Source organism: Scyliorhinus torazame, chromosome 6 (genome assembly GCF_047496885.1).
Source record: "Scyliorhinus torazame isolate Kashiwa2021f chromosome 6, sScyTor2.1, whole genome shotgun sequence".
Lineage (NCBI taxonomy): Eukaryota > Metazoa > Chordata > Chondrichthyes > Carcharhiniformes > Scyliorhinidae > Scyliorhinus > Scyliorhinus torazame.
Genome location: NC_092712.1, coordinates 98769887 through 98794783, shown reverse-complemented (window position 1 = coordinate 98794783; position 24897 = coordinate 98769887). Strand labels below are relative to the sequence as shown.

At 47.9% G+C, this 24897-nt stretch overlaps 1 protein-coding gene across 3 annotated transcripts in view; it reads left to right on the top strand.

The window, feature by feature from the left end:
- The window catches only part of LOC140424910 (plexin domain-containing protein 2-like), a 557096-nt gene that overhangs the window by 247956 nt on the left and 284243 nt on the right, over nucleotides 1-24897 (top strand). For all 3 annotated transcript variants that reach the window (XM_072508546.1, XM_072508544.1, XM_072508545.1), the window contains exon 3: nucleotides 24170-24369. In XM_072508546.1, the coding sequence (XP_072364647.1) occupies nucleotides 24170-24369 (200 nt within the window). The remainder of the gene's footprint in view (nucleotides 1-24169; nucleotides 24370-24897) is intronic.

The window sequence follows — 24897 nt, the reverse complement described above, 5'->3', positions numbered from 1 at the left end:
AGGGAAAAGCTGGGTTCTTATACCGGCATTTCTGGGTGGAGGCCAGTAGGTGGCAGATCCTATCAGGACCTGGCATCCCTCCACCAATAGCCTGTCGACACGTGGTGTACCGTATTACCCCTAATACATACCACCACACCCCCATAAACCCCGGAGGCCGCCCGCGCCGCCAGGTCCCGCCGGTAAGGGACCAATTCCAATTTACGCCAGCGGGACTGGCTACAGGTGGGCGGGACTTCGGGCCATCGCAGGCCGGAGAATTCGGGCGCCGCCAGGGTCCATTGAGTCGCGCCGGACCCTGCCATTCTCCGAGGTGGGTGGCGCGACTCACGGCACGCCGGATTTTGGGGGGTGGGAGAATTCGGAGGCCGGTGGGGGCAGGATCCACGCCGACCCCCGGTGATTCTCCGACCAGGCGGGGGTCGGAGAATCCCGCCCATGGTCTCTATCACCAAGAAGGACAAAGACAGCAGATGCACGGGAACACAAGCACCTGCAAACACCCCTCCAAGTCACGCACCATCCTGACTTGGAACAATGTCACCTGTTCCTTTAGGATCGCTGGATCAAAATCCTGGAACTCCTTTCCGAACAGCACAGTGGGTGAACATACACCTTGAACTGCAGCAGTTCAAAAAGGTGATTCACCACTACCTTCGCAAGGACAATAAGGATGGGCAACAAATGCTGGTCTAGTCAGAGATGCCCAAGTTCCGCGAAGGAATGGAAAAATATTAAATCTACTTTATAAATCTTGCTTTATACTTCCTGGTTTCGACTCTCAATGAGAATTCCTCAATCTGGTTGATTGAAAAATGTCACTGTTGCTTGCCCTATTCACACGCAGATGAACCCATCAATCCTCTATAGAAGCCACAACACTTGATCTGGCACTGGTGGCAGCAGCTGCTTAAAAGCCCGACAAAAGACACAGCATAGTCAGCTGTCAGCGTAGCAAGAGAAAGCGCTGCTCATTCACCACTGAGCACAAAGTCTCGACTTGTGTCTCTGATGTCTCCTTGATGGCTTGTCTGTGATTAGGAATTTGCAGTGTATAAAATCTCAGGTGGGAACACAGGAACATTGCTTCCCAATGCTACACCATGTTGTTATTACCAAATCACAGCACCGGATGTTGTTTTGTTAAAGGAATGTGATTGTGACATTCTTAACCTACTATTATTTCCAAAGTCGCTAAGTAACAGTATTATAGCTTCCTTTGCTTTCTCACCGTTCCTCAGTCAGTACAGCATACCTGTGTCAATTGAAGACCCCGATACAGCACTGTGGGGATCGTTGAGCTGAGGATTTAATAGTTCGAGCAATATTCTGTGGAGAGATAGGAATATTATTTTCAACAGGTTGGCAAGGTGCTGTCTAAAAATGTAGCTAGTTGGAAGAGCTGCATATAATGGATAGCATAATGGAAGTCACAGTACTCGCTATTTAACTCTTTAAAACTCTTGTGAAGATACGACTCCTGTACCATGTTTTATAGAAAATTGAAAGATTTGCAATGAGATGGCCCTTTTCACGCTCACTGGTTGTCTTTACAGCCAATGAAGTATAGTCACTGTTGTAATATGAGACATGCAGCAGCTAATTTTTGCAGGCTCTTACACTCACAAACAGCAATGTGATAACTTTTTTGTGATGTTGATTGAGGGATAAATATTTTCCAGCACAACGGGAATAACTTTTTTGCTCTTCTTTGAAATAATACCATGTGATCTTTCATATCCATGGGGACACAGTGGTTAGCATTGCTGCCTCACAGCTCCAGGGTCCCAGGTTCAATTCCTGCCTTGAGTTACTGTGTGGAGTTTACACTTTCCCCCCCGTGTCTGCGTGGGTTTCCTTCAGGTGCTCCGGTTTCCTCCCACAGTCCAAAGATGTGTAGGTTAGGTGGATTGGCCGTGCTAAATTGCCCCTTAGTGTCCAAATGGTTAGGTGGGGTTACTGGGTCATGGGGACAGGGTTGAGGTGTGGGCTAAAGTAGGGTGCTTTTTCCAAGGGCTGCTGCAAACTCAATGGGCCCAATGGACTCCTTCTGCACTGTAAATTCTGCAATATCCACCTGAGCAGACAAGTGAGGTCTCAATTTAACGGGCTGGATTTTCTTGGGGAAAATGGGGTTGCATTGCCGCCGCTGCCCAGCTCACCCACCGCACCCCCATTCCCACCCCACCTACCCCTACCCCACTCCCATCTCACCCATCCCCCCCTCCGCCCCCACCCCCCACTCCCCCCACCCCCCATAATGTGCAAAGGTGATGAAATTGTGGACTCTCTATTCTCACTCTCCTGCCTATGCTAAGCGCTTTGTGGCATTAGCAGGGTAGTATTTTGGTTGATTGGCTTGTTAGTAAACTCAATTGCTCATTAATGATTTATCAAAATAAATTAGCCTTGATTTCTGTTCCTAGCATATAGTATAGATATCTTTTTGTATTTCAATGCATTCTGTGGCCTGAATTTTCCGCCTGTTGGGCATGTGCACTCGGCAGGCCCGGAAGCTGGCATGAAATGTGAACAGCCGGAGAATGCAATTTCATGCTGGTCAGCCAATTAACAGGCAGAAAGTGTGAAACACGCACTGAGGAAAGGCTCAACACTGCCAGGGCGGATGGGAAGATAGCGGGTACTAAGAAAAGGGAAGATACGGGCTGGCACTTCTACAGCCTTGCAGAGCTGCCCCAGAAAGCTGCAGACTTGTACAAAATATATTCTGGCGGAAGAAACGCTGCCGTGACGAGGCAGAACATCAAGCACAAACCTCAATATCCAGACACCTTTTTGAATTTCATTTCAGCCCTGATATTTTATCCCGTTTGGATCGTAAAGGCTGTGTGACCAATTGGCCTGCTGGCCAATCGCAAAAATAGATGGATCATGTAAAATTGCTTTCAGTTCAGTTGGCCCTTGATTGGCTAACTTGTCTGCTTGACTGTTGGCGGGCATGCTTCCGATGGGCGTGCTTCCGACTCTCACGTGTGCCCACTGACCGAAATACCGTGAGCCGTGAGTGCGTAATGTCTTCTCGCGTGATTTCACGTCCTTCCAGCTCTGCCTCAGCAACATAAAATTCTGGCCAACATGTATTCACCAGTTGGCTTCAGCGTCTTCCTGCATCACTCAAATACCTAAAAGAATGAATTCCTTTTAAGTACATTGATTGTTGTTATGTCGGCAGTTATTTTGTGCTCAGCAGGGCTCCACAAATAGCAACGAGATGAATGACCACATGATTGCTTTTGGTAAATATGTTGGTCGAGACACTGGAATGTGATTTACTCTTTTTCAATTAGTGCTGAGAGGTTTTGTTCATCTAATTAAGGCCTCAGTTCAATGTTTCATTTTAAAGATACGTTTGACTAAATAGGTTATAGTAGGTCAGCTGCCCATTATACATCTCTACCCTATTTAAGTCAAAATTACCCACAGCACTTCCCGGCATAGGCTTCAATCTGCGGTATTCTAATTCAGATTGTCGAATGTTACCAACTGAGCGATGCTGGTAAATACATGATGAAAAATGAGAGCTGCCACTTAAAGTAATGGTCCAAACTGATCTCAATGGAAATTTCAATCAGCTTAATCTTCCTGTCCCTGCTAAATCTGAGTGAAAAAGTTGACATAAGTAAACAATTATGCCACAATGGTGGCAGAAAGCATTAATGGCCTATTACCCATGTTTCATGCTGATCTGAAGATCCTGGACCTCTAGAAATAGATTAGCGAACATTATTGAGAATTGATGATAACAGCACATTTTCATTTACGATCAGCAATGAGGAACTGATATAGCATTCGGCAGCTTTTAAGTGAGTCATTTATTCAGGTCAGACTTTGTGTTGGTGAATTTAATGAAGGAGAAGATTTCAAAGAATCATCAAGCAGTGAAAGAAGTATGAAGGAGTTTTCTACTTGACAGCATGGGCGTAGTGATCATTGCTGCGTAAGCTGCACTAGAGCAGAAGGAAAATTAGAAGAAAACTCCAGAGTGCTGAGGGCTTAAATGGATATGGTACTGACATAAGTTACTATCTCAGCCATGGGGGTATGCCAACAGAATGCAGGGTACAGGAACAAATCACAAATGTCCAGAGAATGAAGCAAGTTTGGGAATGCATCCCACAGAATAGATGACTAATGAAGGGCCATGCAATAGGAGATGTTAAACAGATATTCAGAAGAAGACGCAAGAGTTGGAAAATAGTCATGGAAGAAATGACAGTGAGCACGATTAACTGGAGACTGCCATCTACGGCATCAGCTACTAACCAATCAAATAAGTTCCAAATGTCAGAAGAGTGGTGACTGTAGTGTATTCAACTTGGTATGCACCAGCCTGCTAAATAAAGGGTCTGTCTGAGTCATCCCAATCTTCCAGGGATAGCTATGAAACTGAAGATACATCATGAGCACAACCAGGGGCAGCATTTAATTGCTGGCTACTGCAAACTCGGTTTGCTATAGTTGCAAATTCCACTATGCAATTGAGCATTATTGTGGATCAAGTGTCTGCTCCACACACTCACCCTCAGTGAGGTCAGGACGAGACACACCTTGGCCATGTACAACTGAAGCATCTCATTGGAATGCTCCCACTGTTGGTGCTGAAGTCTACGTGTCGTGGTGAGCTAACAACTTGCTTCAAAAACTTGGAGGCAGATTCCAGAGGAAGGGATTCAGAGACTATATGAAGTCTTGCTTGCTTGAACAGTGCAGTGTTTGATGTGAGGACTGGATTTTGACAAGGGCACATAGCCTGAAGCCAATCGTTTGTTTGCAGTTAATTCTGGATAAGTGACAGAGAATCTCCTGAAAGTAAACAGGTGCCTAAAGCCAGGTCTGGGAGGCTATCTCTGGTTCACTAACAGAATTATCTAGGACTGTCAAATTCTGAGGTAAATAGCCTGCAGAATCACAGACAGGTTCCAAACCTCTACCTGTGGAATGACTACACAGGATTCTGATGTTAATGAAGTAGCAGTCCCTTGTGTTGTTGAATATTATGGGATATTGAACAGCTTGCCTAAATAACCAGACAGATATAATTGCTGCATCTTTCATTTAAAAAAACCCTGTCAGACTCTCCAGCTGCTCCATGCCAGTGCTCATCTTCATTTGTTCACCAATATGTTGAAATAGGGCATCTGTGGCTGATGTTACACAGTGATGAACTCCAAACTGACCGTGCCAAATCTCCCACCATTGCCAGCTGAGAAACAGCAATGACAAAAAATTCTGTACAGCATTGTATCTTATCATGGAATCCCTACAGTGCAGAAGGAGGCACCGGAGGAAACACATGCAGGTGCAGCGAGAACCTGGAGATTCCACAGTCACCCAAGGTCAGATTTGAGCCCGGGTTCCTGGTGCTGTGAGGTAGCAGTGCTAACCACGGTGCCACCATACTTTCAGTCTGCCGTTCTTTGGTTGCATTTCTGACTCCAGGAGATAATCCAATTCATTTATGTTTTTCGTAGAGAAACATGGGGTGGATTAATGCTGCTCCACCCACTCCATCCATGGAGTGGACTTAGAATATAGAACATAGAACATTACAGCGCAGTACAGGCCCTTCGGCCCTCGATGTTGCGCCCACCAGTGAAACCAGTCTAAAGCCCATCTACACTATTCCCTTATCGTCCATATGTCGTCCATATGACTTGGAGGAAGGAGGTCCAAATAATAGAAGGCTCTGTAAATTGAAGGAAGAGATAGATAGATTTTTAATTACTAGTGGGTTGAAGGGTTATGGAGAACGTGCAGGAAAGTTAAGTTGAGGCCACGGTGAGATCAACCATGATCGCAATGAATGACGGAGCAGGCTGGAGGGGCTGAATTGTCAACTCCAGCTCCCAGTTCTTATGTTAATTTATACTTATGTTGTCATTGTATTACTATTAAAACTTGAGAGAACCACATTCTCCCCGTGTTTCCGTGGGTTTCGCCCCCACAACCCAAAGATGTGCAGGGTAGGTGGATTGAACATGCTAAATTGCCCCTTAATTGGAAAAAATGAATTGGGTACTCTAAATTTATTTTTTTTAAACTTGAGAGAACTATGTCAGTAAGAACTTGCAACGACAAAAAGGGTGCATGCTGATATTGATACTTGCCACGTGCTTTAAGACAGAAATGAAGAGGAATTTCTTCTCTCAAAATGTAGTAAACCTGTGGAATTCTTTACTGCAGAGGGCTATAGAGTCTGAGTCGTTAAGTACGTTTAAGGCAGAGATAGACAGATTTTTAATCAGTAAGGAATCGAGGGTTGTGGGGATAAGGTGGGAAAGTGGAGTTGAGGATTATCATTTCAGATCAATCATGATCTCATTGAATGGCGGAGCAGACTCGATGGGTCAAATGGCCTACTTCTGCTTCGACAGCTTATGGTCCTATGGTGCGTAATGCCCATTGCCTTCCTAACTCCCCTTTATTAAGTCAAGGGCGGGAAATGTCAAGAACAGACCTCCCATCCGGAGGCCAATTGAGGCCCTTAAGTGGCCACTGAAGGGCGCCATCTTGTCGCTGCTGTTGCTCGACCAGCGGTGGGTGAGCTATGCCAGGTGAGTAAGCTGACAGTTGAACCCTAGCAGACATACTTTGGCCTTATATCCAATGAAGGCACCTCCCCGCCCCATTGACAAGGTTGCCACATTTAAGACATGCCGCCTACACATTACACCAATATCAATCTCACCACCCCACATCCGGGCCTACTTGGTGATTCTGCCCCAATAACCTGTATACTGGGGCACATTGATGATCTTCCTCTCCTAAGGGCCTACTGCAGGACTAGAGGTGACCACCACTTCAAGTGATGCTGCTGGTCCTAAGACCAGCCGGACTCTGGTTGACTGGCTGTGCTTGGAGGCGAGATGTTCCCCTTGCAAGACCTGGGAACCTGGGCGCAGGCAGCAGACTCCCTGATTGGGATTTAATACTATAATAGCAGCTGGAATTGGCCATTCAGGGAGTTGCCACCAGCTTTCCAGCCAATGGATAGGCCCACCACCGCGACCATTAAATTCCACCCATGGTTTCCTCACATACTGGTCAAGATAGGCCTGATGTGTGTTATCGTCATTCATACTTATTAAATATTTCTATGTGTTGGGAATTATATTATTTTGTGAAGCGTAGAATTATTCCTGTAAACATTTCTGTAATTGAATGAAATGAAAATGAAATGAAATGAAAATCGCTTATTGTCACAAGTAGGCTTCAAATGAAGTTACTGTGAAAAGCCCCTAGTCGCCACATTCCGGCGCCTATTCGGGGAGGCTGGTACGGGAATTGAACCGTGCTGCTGGCCCACCTTGGTCTGCTTTAAAAGCCACCGATTTAGCCCTGTTCTAAGCCAGCTGGATAAGAGTGAATGAAGTGCTTCGAGAGATTGATCATGAAGCGCATCACCTCCATACTCCCAGAACACCTTGATCCACTGCAATTCGCATACCATTTCCCTGGCCATACACTCATCGCTAGAGCATCCCGACAACAAGGACTCCTACATCAGACTTCTATTTATTGATTACAGCTCCGCCTTCAACCACCATAATCCTAGCCAAGCTCATATCAAAGCTCCAAAACCGAGGGGTCTCCTTCGCCTACATTTGTTTAGGCCTTCTACGGGGTCTCCTTTGTTATAGCCGATCACATCTAGGATCGGTGTGTGCATTTCTTGGAGTGTGCCTCCTCCTACATTCTGTGGGTCAGGAAGGGCTGCCACGACTGAAGGGTTGAGGCTTAAAACTGTAGCTTCACTTGCTCCTTTTCATCCAGGCCGTACATGGTCGCCTGCTGTTTTACTCTTGCAAAGTAATGGTTGGGGTCCAATGTGGGTAGGAACGGTGTAATTTTATCACACGCATCCCGTAATTGGGTTACGGTTAACGGGGTCGTGTACAGGAAATCTGGGTCTCCTTCTGTTGTGGCCCTGCGCTGTGTGGTTACAGGGTTCATAGGGGTGTGTTCTGCCTGTTCAGTCGGGGTTGGGGTGCTTTTCTCTTTTGGGGTTTTTCCTGTGTACATGTTCCATGTACGTATCTGTGGGCAGTCTCATTTAACTCCTGCCAATCGGAGCCATTTTCCTGGTCTAACTGGGGTCCAAACGTACTCTGAAACCCATTCCGAACGGAAAGCAGAGATTGCAATTCTGCAATTTGCTTCCGGCACTTTGCGTGATCTACCGAGCTCTGCCTTTGTTCCGTCGTGGAAGTGTGGAGTGCTCATAGGGCTGCTTTTAAATCGCTGCACTGTTTCTGTAACTGATCAACTTGTTGTTCGGTTTCCTGTCTTACCAAGACTGCGCGTTGCGTGTCTTGGTTGGCTTTGTCATATTGGGTCTGAAAACTACTCAAATGGGCGAGACAAGACTGGTGTGCCAGCTTGGCATCAGACACCTCCTTGTCCCTCGCCGCTAACTGCTCTCTCAATTCCATGTTCTACTTCTCAAATTCGCTCACATCTCCTTCACTATTCCTGTCTCTCTCTTCAATCTTTCTACGGAACGTTCAACGACCTCCTCTGTGCCTCGCAATCATGCCAAGCAGGACACGATTGCCATAGGCTTGCGAGCTTTCCCTAAGCTCTTCTTACGGATCTCTGTCAGGTTCTCCCACCAAGTAGATACTCCCGGGACCTGTTTCATCATTGGCGCAGAATTCACTCCAAAGGGGCCATCCTTTCCCTTTGAGATATTTTCTGATCTCTTCTTACCATACAGGACCTGTCCTACTCTACTGGTCGCTGTGGCCTCGAATTCCTGGGGGTTCATAAGGCGTTCCATTGCCTTCATTGCCATTTTCTCTATCTGGGTTCTCTACTGAATTTGGAACAGGGGGTGATAAAGCGGTGATGTACACACGGGTACGGCTTACGCTAATTTCCGGCCTACAAAACTCCCGACAGTTTTACACAACAAAATCTCTCAGGTTTACCTCATATCCCTGTTAGAGCGCATGCAAATAACACACTTCCGAATCTTGGAGGTTTGATCAGTATCGTTCTTACACTTGTGGTTTTTCTGTTTCCAATTGGATTCCAGTTCAAAGTTAGGTTCTCTCGGAGTGACTAGGCCACTTCTAGGTCGAGTCCCATCAGAGGTCGCCGGTAAATGTTGCTCTCTTTTGTTGGTTCTAAATAATGCAGTCAATATGGTCGCCTTCCTTAATTCTAATTACGTTTGCTTTTGAGTCGGCAGGTATCTTTCGATACCGCCACAAGGTTCAAACCTGGGAATACTGATCAAAGAGCCCCTACACCAGTTAGTTAGTTCAAAGCCAACACTATTTATTTACACACACAGCAATATCAACTCATGCACAAAATACTATAGACTAAACTATCTCTAATGCTAAAGCCTATATTTAGCTTCGGGTGCCCACTCAGTCAGAGGAACAATGGCTGTTGTTCAGATCTGAGGCTGCTGGGGTCGAAGTGGTAAAGGAGAACAGCTAATGTCGTCCGACTGGTAGTGAGCGTTGACCTTGGACTTACTTGCTTCTGGTGTAGCTGGTGGAAGGGTCTCTCCGCTTTGAGAGCCAATTCCAAGAGAGCGATTCTCTCTTGGGGCTTTCTTTTTATACCTGAAGGGGCTTTGTGTGCTTTTGGGCGGGCCTTAAACTTGGCCCCAATTAATTGGGGCATATCTTGATCACTCGTATTGATCCTGACCAATAAAGGGGTGGGTGACCTGATGGCTGGGCGTGTTCTAGGTGGCCGTTGCCTGCTTTGTTTTCTGCTTTCGGTTTGGGGAACTGGCACCGCGAGATCTGGGGCCAGATGGGGAACTGGCGCCGCGAGATCTGGGGCCAGATGGGTTACTTAAGTATCTTCCCTGTTCCCGGAGATGGGCCATCCATATGCTAATGGGCCTACAATTTCAGTTTTGTCTGGGAGCTGTGGCTCCAATATGTAGACAGGCTCTGTGCCTGCTTGCTTTCTTAACATTGTCCATTTTTCCCTGCAATCTTTGCAAATGTCCATTTTGTATTCTGGAAGTGGCCATCCCAGATGGCTACAACTTCCTCAGGAAACTAAGGAAATTCGGCATGTCCACATTAACCCTTACCAACTTTTACAGATGCACCATAGAAAACATCCTTTACAGATGCACCATAGAAAACATCCTATCAGGCTGCATCACAGCCTGGTATGGCAACTGCTCATCCCAGGACCGCAAGAAACTTCAGAGAGTCGTGAACACTGCCCAGTCCATCACATGAACCTGCCTCCCATCCATTGACTCCATTTACACCTCCCACTGCCTGGGGAAAGCAGGCAACATAATCAAAGACCCCTCCCACCCGGCTTACTCACTCTTCCAACGTCTTCCATCGGGCAGGAGATAAAGAAGTCTGAGAACACGCACGAACAGACTCAAAAACAGCTTCTTCCCTGCTGTTACCAGACTCCTAAAAGACCCTCATATGGACTGACCTCGTTAACACCACACCCTGTATGCTTCATCCGATGGCGGTGCTTATGCAGTTACATTGTATACCTTGTGTTGCCCTATTATGTATTTTCTTTTCTTCCCATGTACTTAATGATCTGTTGAATGATCTGGTGAGCTGCTCGCAGAAACATAATTTTCACTGTACCTCGGTACACGTGACAATAAACAACTCCAACCCAATCCAGAGTGTGCACGTCTACCTGACAGCCAGAAAGTCCGATAATATTTTAAATTTGGAAGTCATGAAATAAAATTCTTGCGCTTAAGTAAAAGCAGCACAGAATGATGTGTCACAGAGTGATATGGTGCTGACTTGTTCTCACTAAGGTCTATTTATTCTAGCTAATAACTGAACACTGAAGGAATGTACCGGAAAGAGACACTGCAGGGGGAGTTTGTGTTGCATGAGTAATCGTTAATAGAAAGTAAAATATGCTACGTAATAGGTAAAGTTGATTGTATTATTCATTATTTTCCTGTGAATATTGCATTTTATTTCCATTTTTCAGATGGTTATGAGCTTTTTAACAATATCATTGTCACAAAAAAAAATCTTCACGGTGGCTTGTTCATAACCTCATGGCACATGAGCACCATTGTTGAATATTGACTGTGGCACGATCCTCATTGTGTCCACTGTGGCGATATGAAAGTGTAATCGGAAAGAGGTCAATGCAGGGCATGTTACAAAAATAATCATCGCTTTGGAGAGGAAAAGCCAATTTGTAAGATCCCCTATAGTCATAAGTTTTAAAAAGAACTGACAACTGTAAGAGCTTGGCAGGGATATGAGCTTGTGGAAGGAATTACAAGTTCTGCAAGCAGCCCTGTGGAGCACTTTTAATGAGCAGGCCCTGAAACAATGTGAATCTGTGGTAACATTTCATGGCATTGATGTTGTAGCAGATGAGGTTAAGTTGCAAGTACCGGAAGTGCAACAGCTTTGTAAAAAATAGAAAGACACTTTAATCCGTTTCAAAGAAACACGCTTTAAGCATCTGATTTAATAGAGCAAATAACAATTCATCCAGTATGATGTATTGCACTGGGCTGGTCTGCTCATAGTGCTAAATTTCAAACTTTTCAGAGACCATTAAGTTCCTGATTTGCTGGATCATCGTGGCTCAAACCTCAATGTTGCAGACACCCAGTGACGTTCTGGGATGAATTATCTTGTCGAAGGTAGCAGGAAATTTGATTCTAAGATCTTTGACATTACTGTGAGTGCAAAGCAGGTATTGCTGACGCTCTCTAATTTCCTAAAGAATTTTATTTTTTGATGAAGCAGCAGACTTCAGAAGTCTCTTGCAGACATCCTGGTGTCCTATTGTCCAGTTGATTGTACATCTGATTTAATAGGTGGTATAATTTCCTGCATGTCTGATGAAAGTGTCTTGTGAAAATGCTGAATGTGTAGAAAGCTTCGGTGGAAATCTGCATGATGTGTTTTAATGAGAAAGTGATGCCCTCTGCCAGCATCATTTCAGATGGTGTAAGGTCCAACAAATCAGATGGTGCCTTGTATGATTTGCACCAAATCATCCCACACCCCTCTCTGAAAGGGTTATCCTTGACTAATTGAAACAGTCTTTAGCAATGCTATCAACTTCATTAATTGTATCTGCATTTTATATCTGATTTCCTGTCGTCAGCTGTTCTTTGACTATTTTTAAAAATTTTGTTTCCAATAGTCATATAGAATTTGGTGGATAATCACATTTTAAGTATATCCTTCAAAGAATATTCCTGACATTCACTTAATATTAATAGGGATTTACTACGGGAAGCTTCTAATGAGTAGCTGTAATCTACGTGTTTGCTTTGTAGTTCTAAATCTACTAATGGAACGCACAGAAGTCTTTCTGTACAGATAACAGACGAGGTCACAATGGTTTCAATATAGATATAAATATGCAGATATTTATACATATATATACATATTGATTATATATGTATATTGTTATTAAATTCAAACTTACCTTGATGTTGAGAGCAGAGGTTGGAAATTTCAATTTCTGGTGGGCCTCAGAACGTTTGCCCATGCAGACTGGGAGTGGGATTCATGTATGTAGCTCAGCCTTCTTACATTCTCTGGCAGCCAGTGTGCTCGTGCATATTTTAAAAAGTGGCGCAGAAACCCATGTTAGATGACTGGGTGCAGAGTGCCATAGTAAACAAGTGTCCCAGGCAGGGTACAGGGAGAAGTCTCAATTGGAAGTTCCAGGAAAGCAAAAGAGATAGGGGACAGAGATAGGTCCTCCCAGTTAAGTTAAGGGGAATGAGAGGAGCCGAGAAAGAGGCTCCAATTGGAGCAATGGCTGAGGATTGCAGATTTTAAGTAAAGTGGGCTCAGGAGAAGCCCTGGTAATCAAAGAAGATTCAGGAGAAGCTTTGGAGATCCTAGAAGGCAGCTGAAGGTGATTCCATGCTGCAAACGTAGCCCATTGGAGCAGTAGTGTTCTGCTCAGCACAGCTAAAAAGCTAAAGTTGTGCTTGTGAGTTGGTGCTTGAGTGGGTGCTTGGGAATCCAGAGGAATGGAATTTCTGGAGATGAGATTGAAACCTTGTGATGTGGGCAGTTGTTCAAGCTATCCAAGTTGGAGCGACTTTTGGAGCGAATTCCAACGCAAGATCTTCAATGGTGAAAATTAGAATCCTTCGTTAGAGAAACAGAGTTTCAGTGAGATAGTTGACTCGCAGAGTTACAGAGATCTGAGCGGGTTGTTGCAAAACCTGTGGAACCTATTTTGGTTGCATCTGTAATTTATTACCGAGAGTGCTGTGATTGAGACAGTTTGTCTGTTGATTCATACATACCACATATCAACCCTGAACGTTAAACGTTTTATCTTTCTGACCCTGTAGTAAAGTTTATTTTTGTTTGTTCAAAACATGTGGAATCTTATGGCTTAATTCTGTAAGTGTCCTGAATCACAAACTTTGTTGGTTTTAAACAAAACATTATTGGTCCCTAATGAGCACTTAGCAAAGACTTGGGGGTCTGGTCAAGGATCATAACATCTATAAATATGTGTGTATATATATATGTATATTTATATCAACACTCGTCATGACATGACATGAATTGTATTATTGTGATACTTCCCCATCATAGAGCCAAAAATGTGTATTGTGTTTATTAAATAATTCTGGCAGCATTGCAATCTAGTTTTGGCAGTGGGTGTTGGCACATGGTGTGGAGGGTAATTTTCTGGGGCTTGGCAAATGTCATTATATGGAAGGAAGAATATCGATTTTAACCTGCGGATTCAGCATTAAAATGAAGAATCTTCATGAATGGGAGTAAAAGAAGGATCATCGGTCGATGCAGATATGTAGCTTTGGATGGTACATAGGCTGAAGTGACCTGAATGATGTCCTTTCGTATTTACCCAAAAGTATATCTCTTGGACATGATTTTCACAGTTTTATGGGACCGTGGCCATATTGGCCACAGTAAATCTGCCTGACATCTGCTCAAATGTAGAGCAGCCATTTCCCAGCTGAAACAGTTGATGAAAAAATTTGAACTTAGCATACATACAAATGACAGAATAGGGACCAGTTAGCTCAGTTGGCTAGATGGTTAGCAATGTGGTTCTGACTGACTCCAACAGCATGGATTTGATTCCCATTCTGGCCAAGAAATAATAGCCCGGTGTCACAGTGCTTAGCACTGCTGCCTCACAATAGGAAAAGAAATCATGTCCTCTTAGCAATATGCACAATGCTACAGGAATCTCATTGGTGCCAGGCCTCTAACAGGATTCTGTGTGGAAGTACAAAAGGCAAGGCCCTACAGCATTTTGGCCATATTAAGATGAGTCCCATAAACGGCAGAAAATTAGGCCTGCCATAACCCGCACAGGATTTACGAGGTGGCATTGATTAAACTCCCCGTGAGCCTCACCGAATATGAGCTTCCCCGTTAAAGGGGATGGGGAATCCTAAATCATGGACTGGATTCCCCGATTTTGAGGCTATGTTCAGAGGAAGAGGTTTTACAACAAAAAAAATCAGCGAGGCCCCAGCACCAATCCTCCGATGGGTGAGGGGCTAGCAGCCGCGCCACATAAAATGCACAGCCTTCCTGATATAAATGCTTGGAAAATTGCCGGGTCCGTGGTCGTGCATACACACGGCGACGACCTGCAGTGGTCGCGCCGTACAACATTACGCCGGCCACGCGCAGACCCGACCTGCCAGATAGTGTCTCCCCTGGACATCCCCTCGCCACCCCCGGGCCAACACACACCAGTACCCACAGCCCTCGCCAGGGCCCGTCAGCCAGCAGCACAGCTCCCCCCCCCCGACTGTGGCGGCGCTGGACACAGTCCGCAGCCGCCACGGCGGTTTCATGCAAACTGAGAGCACACGTGCCCCGTGCCGTCAGGAACTTGGCCCATCGGGGGCGGAGCATCGGGGGAGGGTCTTCAGGGAACGTCCTGAGTCCGTCCCAATGACGTGCTCTATGATGCTGTTTTGGAGGGGGTGGAGCATCTGAAAACAGGCGCCGCCCCCAATTTGCTCGTAAGCAGGGATTCTCCGCCGGATCGCCGATTACGATATCAGCGTCGGGCAATAGAGAATCCCGCCCCATGCATCTGTTTAAAGTCGGCTAGTTTGGGTACTGACAGGAGAGCCCCGGCTGGGATCGTTCGTGCTGTGTAAATAATAGTTATCGTAATAAACCTTTATTTCCTTTTAACAACTTGGTGTGGGCTCCTTCGTGGTCTACAAAACTGGTGACGAGAGTTCAACTGGTTTGCTGTTGACGCTCCTACTCTTGTCGGTTAAGCCACCTCCCTAACTCTGCTGGATTAAGATTGGACTCTTTTCATTTATCGTCCCTCTGTCCGGAAGATTAGATGTATTTGATGCCAATTTGGAAGATTGGACTCATTATGTGGAAAGAATGTACTTCTTTTCCCAGGCCAATAGCATCACAGACAATGATCGTCAGACAGTCATTTTGGTAACTGCCTGCGGCGCACATGCCTGCGGTGTGATACAGAGCCTCACCTATCCTGCGGTGTCCGACACTCATACTTTCGAGCAGCTAGTAATACTAATTGGGCAAAATTTCAAACTCACACCATCTGTAATTGTGCAAAGTATCACTTTAATACAGCAGAAGGACCCCGAGTGAGTCCGTCACCGAGTTTTGTCGAGATTACGAAAGGTAGCCGAATTGTGCTAAGATGGCACCTCCCTGTCAGATATATTGCACGAACGTTAGTATGCGGCATCAATAATGTAACTACTCAAAATAAATAGTTGACTGAAACATCCTTAAACCTACATCAAGCTGTGCAAATTTTGATGGGTGTGATCTCACCAAAATCGGTCTAAGTGCGGTAGCGAGCGGGAAATGCCGATAGTTTCCTGATAGCCGACCCGGCGAGGCCGTGACTGATATCCAACGTTAATTGGTCCACTTACCGAGGCACCATTGGCTTCACGCCGCAAATGACTGTCCTACCAGCTGACCCACTGGGATTGCACTCGCCAGCTCCCCATGTCCTACCAGCTGACCCACTGGAATTGCACTCGCCAGCTCCCCATGTCCGACCAGCTGATCCACTGGGATTGCACCCGCCAGCTCCCCACGTCCTACCAGCTAATCCCCTCGGATTGCACCCACAGGTTCCCCATGTCCTACCAGCTGATCCGCTGGGATTGCACCCGCCAGTTCCCCATGTCCTACCAGCTGATCCGCTGGGATTGCACCCGCCAGCTCCCCACGTCCTACCAGCTAATCCCCTCAGATTGCACCCGCCAGCTCCCCATGTCCTGCCAGCTAATCCCCTCGGATTGCACCTGCCAGTTCCCCATGTCCGACCAGCTGATCCGCTGGGATTGCACCCGCCAGCTCCCCATGTCCTGCCAGCTGATCCACTGGGATTTCACCCACAAGTTCCCCATGTCCTACCAGCTGATCCGCTGGGATTGCACCCGCCAGTTCCCCATGTCCTACCAGCTGATCCGCTGGGATTGCACCCGCCAGCTCCCCATGTCCTGCCAGCTAATCCCCTCGGATTGCACCTGCCAGCTCCCCACGTCCTACCAGCTGATCCGCTGGGATTGCACCCGCCAGTTCCCCATGTCCTACCAGCTAATCCCCTCGGATTGGACCCGCCAGCTCCCCATGTCCTGCCAGCTGATCCGCTGGGATTGCACCCGCCAGCTCCCCATGTCCTACCAGCTGATCTACTGGGATTGCGCCCGCCAGTTCTCCACGTCCTGCCAGCTAATCCCCTTGGATTGCACCCGCCAGCTCCCCATGTCCTACCAGCTGATCTGCTGGGATTGCCCCCGCCAGCTCCCCATGTCCTACCAGCTGATTCGCTGGGATTGCACCCGCCAGCTCCCCATGTCCTGCCAGCTGATCCGCTGGGATTGCACCCGCCAGTTCCCCATGTCCTCGGATTGCACCCGGCAGCTCCCCATGTCCTGCCAGCTAATCCCCTCAGATTGCACCCGCCAGCTCCCCATGTCCTACCAGCTGATCTGCTGGGATTGCACCCGCCAGCTCCCCATGTCCTACCAGCTGATCCGCTGGGATTGCACCCGCCAGCTCCCCATGTCCTGCCAGCTGATCCGCTGGGATTCCACCCGCCAGCTCCCCATGTCCTACCAGTTTATCCGCTGGGATTGCACCCGCCAGCTCCCCGCGTCCTACCAGCTGATCCGCTGGGATTGCACCCGCCAGCTCCCCACGTCCTATCCGCTGGGATTGCACCCGCCAGTTCCCCATGTCCTGTCAGCTGATCCGCTGGGATTGCACCCGCCAGTTCTCCACTAACGAGCGGGAGAAGCCCTTAAACCGATCCCGCAGAGCTTGCCACCGCGCTGACCAGCTCCAAGATTCGGAAATGCCAATCGGGCCAGACTGTTGGAGTCCAGACGGGATGTCCTGTTCCCCTGAGGGGCTTGGGGAGTCAGCCACAGGGCAGCCAGTGCCGCCTGGGGGGAAGTGGCAACGGCCGTTAGAGCGGGGCGTGTGATCATGAGGATCGCCACCCAGTGGCCAGTTCTGCAAGATGCTAAATGACCTCCACCGTACTTTACGTGGCATCAGCCCACTGGCACCGGTCCCGCATGACATCCCCGTCCCCCCTGCCCCAATGACCATGTGTCTGGCACCGCCCTCGCCCAGCACATACTGTGCCCCAGCCCACACAGGCCCAGCAGTGGTGCCCACGCCTGTTCCCACCCACCCGCGATACATGAAGCCTGCAGCTCACAATGCCCTCTCTATGTCCCCGCAGGAGAGGTTGGCCCACAACAGATGGACGGCGGGGTGTCGGACAACAGCCTTCTATGAGGATCGGGAAGTCACAGGAGTGGCTGAGGAAAGATTGGTCACCGATGCCGAGATTGGCCTGCATCACAAAGGTGAGTACCCACCGCCCCCACCCGCAGATGACCTGTCACATGAGTGTTGTTCATGCCATCATGATGATCCTTCCCTCTCACTGACCACATGTCCATTCTCCCACAGGATCGCCACCTGAAGGTGCCAACCCATCCGGGGTCATCGCCCCACCCCGCCTCTCATGAGAACCTTGGAGAAGAGCTCCGAGGATGCCACCTTATCGTGTCACGCTGTATCCCCACCTGTCACCAGCGCAGAGACACATACCTCAGGGGGAGAAAGTAGTGGACAGGCTTCTGGGGCACTATCTGGTAAGCACCACACAGTTGCTGCTGCACATCAAATGGAGGCAGCAAAGTCCAGGGGGGGTCAGCAGTCAGAGGTCTGCTGGATCCCAGGACCCAGCTGAGTCCCAGTCAGATGCTCAGCCTCCAGACCCGGTTTACCCGGAGCTGATGCAGTTGATAGAGTGCGGCCGTGAGACGCTGAGGGGGATGTCAGCGACACTCCAGCAGGTCCAGAAACACCTGGAGGAGTCCCAATGGCTAAGGGTGCAGGGGATAGCACCGGCAATGCATGGTACTGAGGATAACACTGCTAGGCCGGTGACCGCAGCGGGGAGCCTGGAACATGATGTCAGCACCATGAGGTATGGACCTAAGGCGTAGCTCAGTCGGTGACGGCAATAACTGAGCGTGTCGACAGCATGTCTGAGCTGCTGGGGGACGTGTCCCTGATGCAGGTGGACCTTGCTGGGATGCTGGGGACCATGTCCCAGAGTCAGGTGGGCATTGCTGAGGTGATATGGAGCATGTCCCAGTCGCTAGGTGATCTGTCCCAGTCTCTGGTGGGCATTGCTGAGGCGCTGCAGAGCATGTCCCAGTCTCAGGTGGGCATTGCTGGGGCGCTGCAGAGCATGTCCCAGTCTCAGCTGGATCTTGCTGGGGCGCTGCAGAGCATGTCCCAGTCTCAGGTGGGCACTGCTGGGGCGCTGCTGAGCATGTCCCAGCCTCAGGTGGGCATTGCTGGGGCGCTGCACAGCATGTCCCAGTCTCAGGTGGATCTTGCTGGGGCGCTGCACAGCATGTCCCTGTCTCAGGTGGGCATTGCTGAGGTGCTCCAGAGCATGCCCTGATCGCTGAGGACCTTGTCCCAGACGCCGGTAGACATTGGTGAGGCACTGCAGAACAGCGTACAACCCACTCACAGAGGGACATCGCTGAGAGCGTCAACACCAGGGCTGGCAGAGCCAGGCGATGCAGGGACATCCAGAACTCAATCCAGCTGCCTCTCTGTCTCAAGATGATGCCTAAGGCCCTAAAGGCACTGACTGGGAGGAGGGACCACTGGATGCCAACCCTGAACCCCTCTACGGGGTGGGGACAGTACCACCAGCACCCCCGAGTCCCCCCCACCTGACAACCTGTGTCTCAGAGACTGTGTCCAGAACATGGTGGCATGGCAAGACATGTGCTGCAGGCAAGTGGGCCTCAGCCCCAGGGCCCCCAGAGGACACTCGCCAGGGGCATCATTGGCCATGGGACTGCATGCTGCCTCCGTCGCTGATGTGCATCCTAGGGACACACCTTGATGTAGCGAAAGAGCACGGAGGGCCAAGCAGAATAGAGGATCTCTGAGAGGGCACTGGGGTGGAGAAGGGGAGAGGTGGGAAGGTGCAGGGGATGGAGATGGAGCAGAAAAGGGGATGGGGGAAGACATGGAGAAAGCAGGGGGCTAGGGGCAGTTGGGGTCACAATTGTAAAACAATAAAACCCATTGCACCCGAGACATGTGAAACCACTTGCACGTTATTCCACAATGCAGACCGATGTCCGACACCCTGCTCTAGCACGCCAGGCAGGGCGGCCCAAAATTTGCCACCCCCAACCCAAGACATACCACGGGCGAGATTCTCCGACACCCCGCCGGGTCGGAGAATCGCCGGGGGCTGGCGTGAATCCCGCCCCTGCCGGTTGCCGAATTCTCCGGCACCGGATATTCGGCGGGGGCGGGAATCGCGCCCCGCCGGTTGCGGCCCCCCCCCCCCCCCCCGCGATTCTCCGGCCCGGATGGGCCAAAGTCCCGGTGCTAGAATGCCTGTCCCGCCGGCGTAGATTAAACTACCTACCTTACCGGCGGGACAAGGCGGCGGGGGCGGGCTCCGGGGTCCTGGGGGGGGAACGGAGTGAGAACGGCCCTCCCATCTCTGCAGTCGTCGGAGGATGCTTTGGACTTTGGGGGAGGGGTGTCATAACCCGCACTGGATATACGAGGTGGTCATGATTAAACTCCCCGTGAGCCTCACTGAATATGAGCTCCCCCTGTTAAAGAGGGTGGTTCCCCACCCTAAACTATGTATAGTTATCTTCTGTGTAAAGTTGGCTAATTGGGTACTGATAGGCGAGACCCGACTAGGATCTTTTGTGCTATGTAAATAATAGTAAGTAAGTATTGTAATAAATCTTTATTTCTTTTTAACAACTCTGTGTGGGCTCCTTCAGGTCTCCAAAAAAGGCCCAATAAATTATTTTTTTCTGACTAGTACAAAGGGATATTGCGAAGGCTTCTTTCAGATGCTCGGGGCTGTTTTAGCTCACTTTGCGGGACAGCTGGTTCATGATGTAGAGCAAGGGCAGCAGAGCAGGTTCATATTCCTGTACTGGCTGAGGTTATTCATGAAGGCCTGCCTTCACAACCTTGTCCCTTGCCTGAGGCATGCTGGACAGCTGATTTGTGATGCAGAGCAAAGCCAGCAATGTGGGTTCAATTCCTGTACCTGCTGAGGTTATTCATGAAGGCCTGCCTTCTCCACCCTGCTCGTTGCCTGAGGTGTGGTGATCTTCAGGTTAAATCACCACCAGTTAGCTCTCTTCCTCAAAGGGGAAAACAGTCTATGGTCATCTGGGACTATGGTGACTTTACCTCACCTGGCGTTTAAAAGCCACACAATATCCTCTGCTAGGCTAACTGTTTTAACTACAGTTGTTTCTTTCAGTTCTACATTAAACAATATCCTGCCATAGAGCTACATCTTTTCTTCATGATTAGTACAACGTTTTGAGCAAAAATTATCATTTATAACTCCGTCACAGGTTAATAGGGAAGAACTGACTCCAACAGGATATTCCTACTGGTATCAAATAAGTAGTGACAGAAAATGTTGGAAAAACTCAGCAGGTCTGGCAGCATCCATGGAGACAGAAAGAATTAACATTTTCAGTCCAATATGACTCTTCTTTGGAACTGAGAGTCGCAACTCTGAGGAAGTGTCATATTGGACTTGAGATGTTAACTTCTCTCTCCACAGATGCTGCCAGACAAGCTGAGTTTTTCCAACTATTTCAGATCTCCAGCATCTGTGGTATTTTGTTTTTGTCACAAAAGAAGACTGCTCCATCAGATTAGGAGAGGACTTTTATAGTGAACACCAAAAAGGATAAAACTCAAGACATTTTAAAAATATGTTTCTATCTTTACCACTTATGCATGCAGCAGTTTGAAGATACTGCTAGTACAGCATGTAAGAATTCAGGGTTTTCCCGGCTCCGAATTTGAAAAATGATATCATCCTCACAAGGGTTCCATCCCTTAAATTCACACTTTCTCTTGATTTCTCTCACAAATGGAAAAAGAAAGCTGATGCAGCAACTTCAAACGTTTGAACATATATAAAATGTGCAATTTGTCACATTGATGCAATTAGCACTGTATAGCATTATCTGCAAAATTACATGCATGAAAGTAATAATCATTCAGAAATGTACCATTTAAAATGATGATTTATTTTGTCAATATGAATAATTGCAAACAAACCATTTTGGGAACAGTAACTGGCGCTGTGAGGCAGCAGTGCTAACCACTGTGCCACTATGCCACCCATTTAAGCCAATAAGCTGTCAATCAAAGGCTGGTTAGCGGCACTGCACTGTGAGACTGAATGAATACTAAGCATTTCAAAGTATCTCAGGGGATTTCAAGGCTTTTCAGGTGTTGTGGGCTTTCTAGGAAGGCTCTGACATTTCAAAAAGCAGCAGTTTTAAACACACATAGCTGAGGGAGCAGACCTGAGGAAATGGATAGCCTTCCTGGCTTGCATTTTCAGTGAAACGTCTGATATGCTCACCACGCAGAGCAGTTCAGATTATGACGGCCACTTTAAAGTTTAAATAGGTCAGACAAGGATGATGATTTTGATCAGAGGGCTGCCTGAGATCACTATGCCAAGAATGACCATCAGGCTTCTCAGGGCTGGAAGGGGATGTCCAGACCCAGAACCCCCATCCCGGGAGAAGGTCCCAGGGTCAGCCCACAGCCCAAGCCCACCCAGCCTTCAGGACCAGTGTGGGTCCCTTTGCAGCCTAGCAGTGGCAGAGGGGCACTTGAGCAATGGGATAACCTCCTTGACCCCCTCAGGGCTCATCGTGCCAGGCGAGTAAGTGTGTAGAAGACTGTGTGCCAAAAAAACAAATCCACGTGTTTCCCAACCGGAAACCCTGGATGAACAGGAATATCTATTGCTTGCTGAAGTCTAGGTCTGAGGCGTTCAAGTCAGGCGACCCTGACCTATACAAGAAAGCCAGATATGATCTAAGGAGATCCATCAAAAATGCCAAAAGACAGTACTGGACTTAGCTCGAGTCCCACAGGGACCCCCGCCGACTATGGCAAGGTCTGCAAGACATAACGGGCTACAAGATGAAGGCATGCAAAATGATCGGCTCCAATGCACCACTCCCTAATGAGCTCAACGCATTCTATGCACACTTTGAACAAAAGGTCAGCGAGAGCAAGCCCTCCACCCCAGAAGCCTCGGCTGAACTTGTATCTGAGATCACCATTGCAGACGTCAGAGCAGCCTTCTCGAAGGTCAACCCTCGGAAAGCCACTGGCCCAGATGGGGTACCCGGACGGGCACTCAGGCCTTGCGCGGAGCAGCTGGCGGGGGTATTCGCAGACATCTTCAACCTCTCTTTACAACAATCGGAGGTCCCTACCTACTTCAAGAAGTTGACCATCATCCGTGTACCAAAGAAAAGCCAAGCAGTGTGCCTTAATGACTATCGTCCAGTGGCTCTGACATCCATCATCATGAAGTGCTTCGAAAGGTTAGTCATGGCACGAATGAACTCCAGCCACCTGGATTGCCTTGATCCACTACAGTTCGCCTACCGCTGCAACAGGTCCACAGCAGACGCTATCTCCATGGCCCTGCACTCTACTCTGGAGCAGCTAGATAACAAAGACACCTATGTCAGACTCCTATTTATCGATTACAGCTCAGCCTTCAACACCATCATTCCGACGAAGCTCATTTCCAAACTCGTGGCCTTGGCCTCGGCTCCTCCTTCTGCGACTGGATCCTGAACTTTCTAACCCACAGGCCATAATCAGTAAGGATGGGCAACAACACCTCCTCCACGCTCATCCTCAACACCGGTGCCCCACAAGGCTGTGTCCTCAGCCCCATACTATACTCTTTGTACACCTATGACTGTGTGGCCAATTCCCCTCCAACTCAATTTTCAAATTTGCTGATGACACCACAGTAGTGGGTCGGATTTCAACATTTGGGACATAGCTGTCCGCAAATTGGTTATCATGAGGTCGGCACAGTGGCTGGCATTGATGCTTCACAGTGCCAGGGACCCAGGTTCAATTCCGACCTTGGGTGACTGTGTGGGGTTTGCACATTCTCCCTGTGCCTGTGTGCATTTCTTCCGGGTGCTCCGGTTTCCTCTCACAGTCCAAAGGTGTACAGATTAGGTGGATTGGCCATGTTAAATTGCATCTTAGTGTCCAAAGATGTGCAGGTTAGGTTAAGGTGTTATTGGGATAGGGCGGAGGAGTGGGCTTGGGTAGGGTGCCCTTTCATAGGGTAGGTGCAGGCATGATGGGCCGAATGACCTTCTTCTGCACTGTTGGGATTCTATAAAGATCTCTTGTATTAGAACAATGACTTCACTTTAAAATGTACTTCATTGCAGTAAATGGCTTTGGGGTGTCTTGTAGTCATGAAAGATGCTTTATAATTGCAGGTATTTTTAAAACTCTTTCACAAATATTGAAAATATCTATACCTACTGAAGATGGGATAAAGTCTCCTATCTTTGTTATCTCAATTGAATCTTATTTTCTCACATTCTGCAAGACTGATACATTGGTTGGTGAGATTCCAAATCTTGTGTTCGACTGCTTTGCCGAGGTATCAATGCTTTGATCAGGTGATTGATCCTCTGATGTTAACCATTTGGAATTTGTTGTCTTGCTCACCTGAATAATACGATATGCCATGTTACCTGACTTTCATTTCTCCATCTTAGGAGCGTTCCACACACTTAGCCAGAGCTTATCATCAGATATCTCGGTCGACGTCAAATCCTACAATCACCGATGGAAGAGAGAGCAACCACCCAAATCAGTGGATACAAACCGAGCTAGTCCAGAGCAAGACTTTGCAGATCCTACGAAAGTCTTTGATATTCAGCCTGCTGACGCCAATAGCAATGATACAAAAATTGAGGTATGTCTATTACCTTAAGGTGTTATAGAGGTGCTGTGATTTTGAAAGGATCTCTTAATAGTAAACTTTTGCAATGTTCTGCATTTTTTTAGGATTGCATTTATAAAATACATACAAATGAAATGCTTTTAAGTCATTAGAGACCATTAAACATCAGAAGATTGTATGCTCCTCTTTAGTATTTTAAACACATCTGCTGATTTTTCTTAATGTGGAGATGCCGGCGTTGGACTGGGGTGAGCACAGTACGAAGTCTTACAACACCAGGTTAAAGTCCAACAGGTTTGTTTCGATGTCACTAGCTTTCGGAGCGCTGCTCCTTCCTCAGGTGAATGAAGAGGTATGTTCCAGAAACACATATATAGACAAATTCAAAGATGCCAAACAATGCTTGGAATGCGACCATTAGCAGGTGATTAAATCTTTACAGATCCAGAGATGGGGTAACCCCAGGTTAAAGAGGTGTGAATTGTACCAAGCCAGGACAGTTGGTAGGATTTCGCAGGCCAGATGGTGGGGGATGAATGT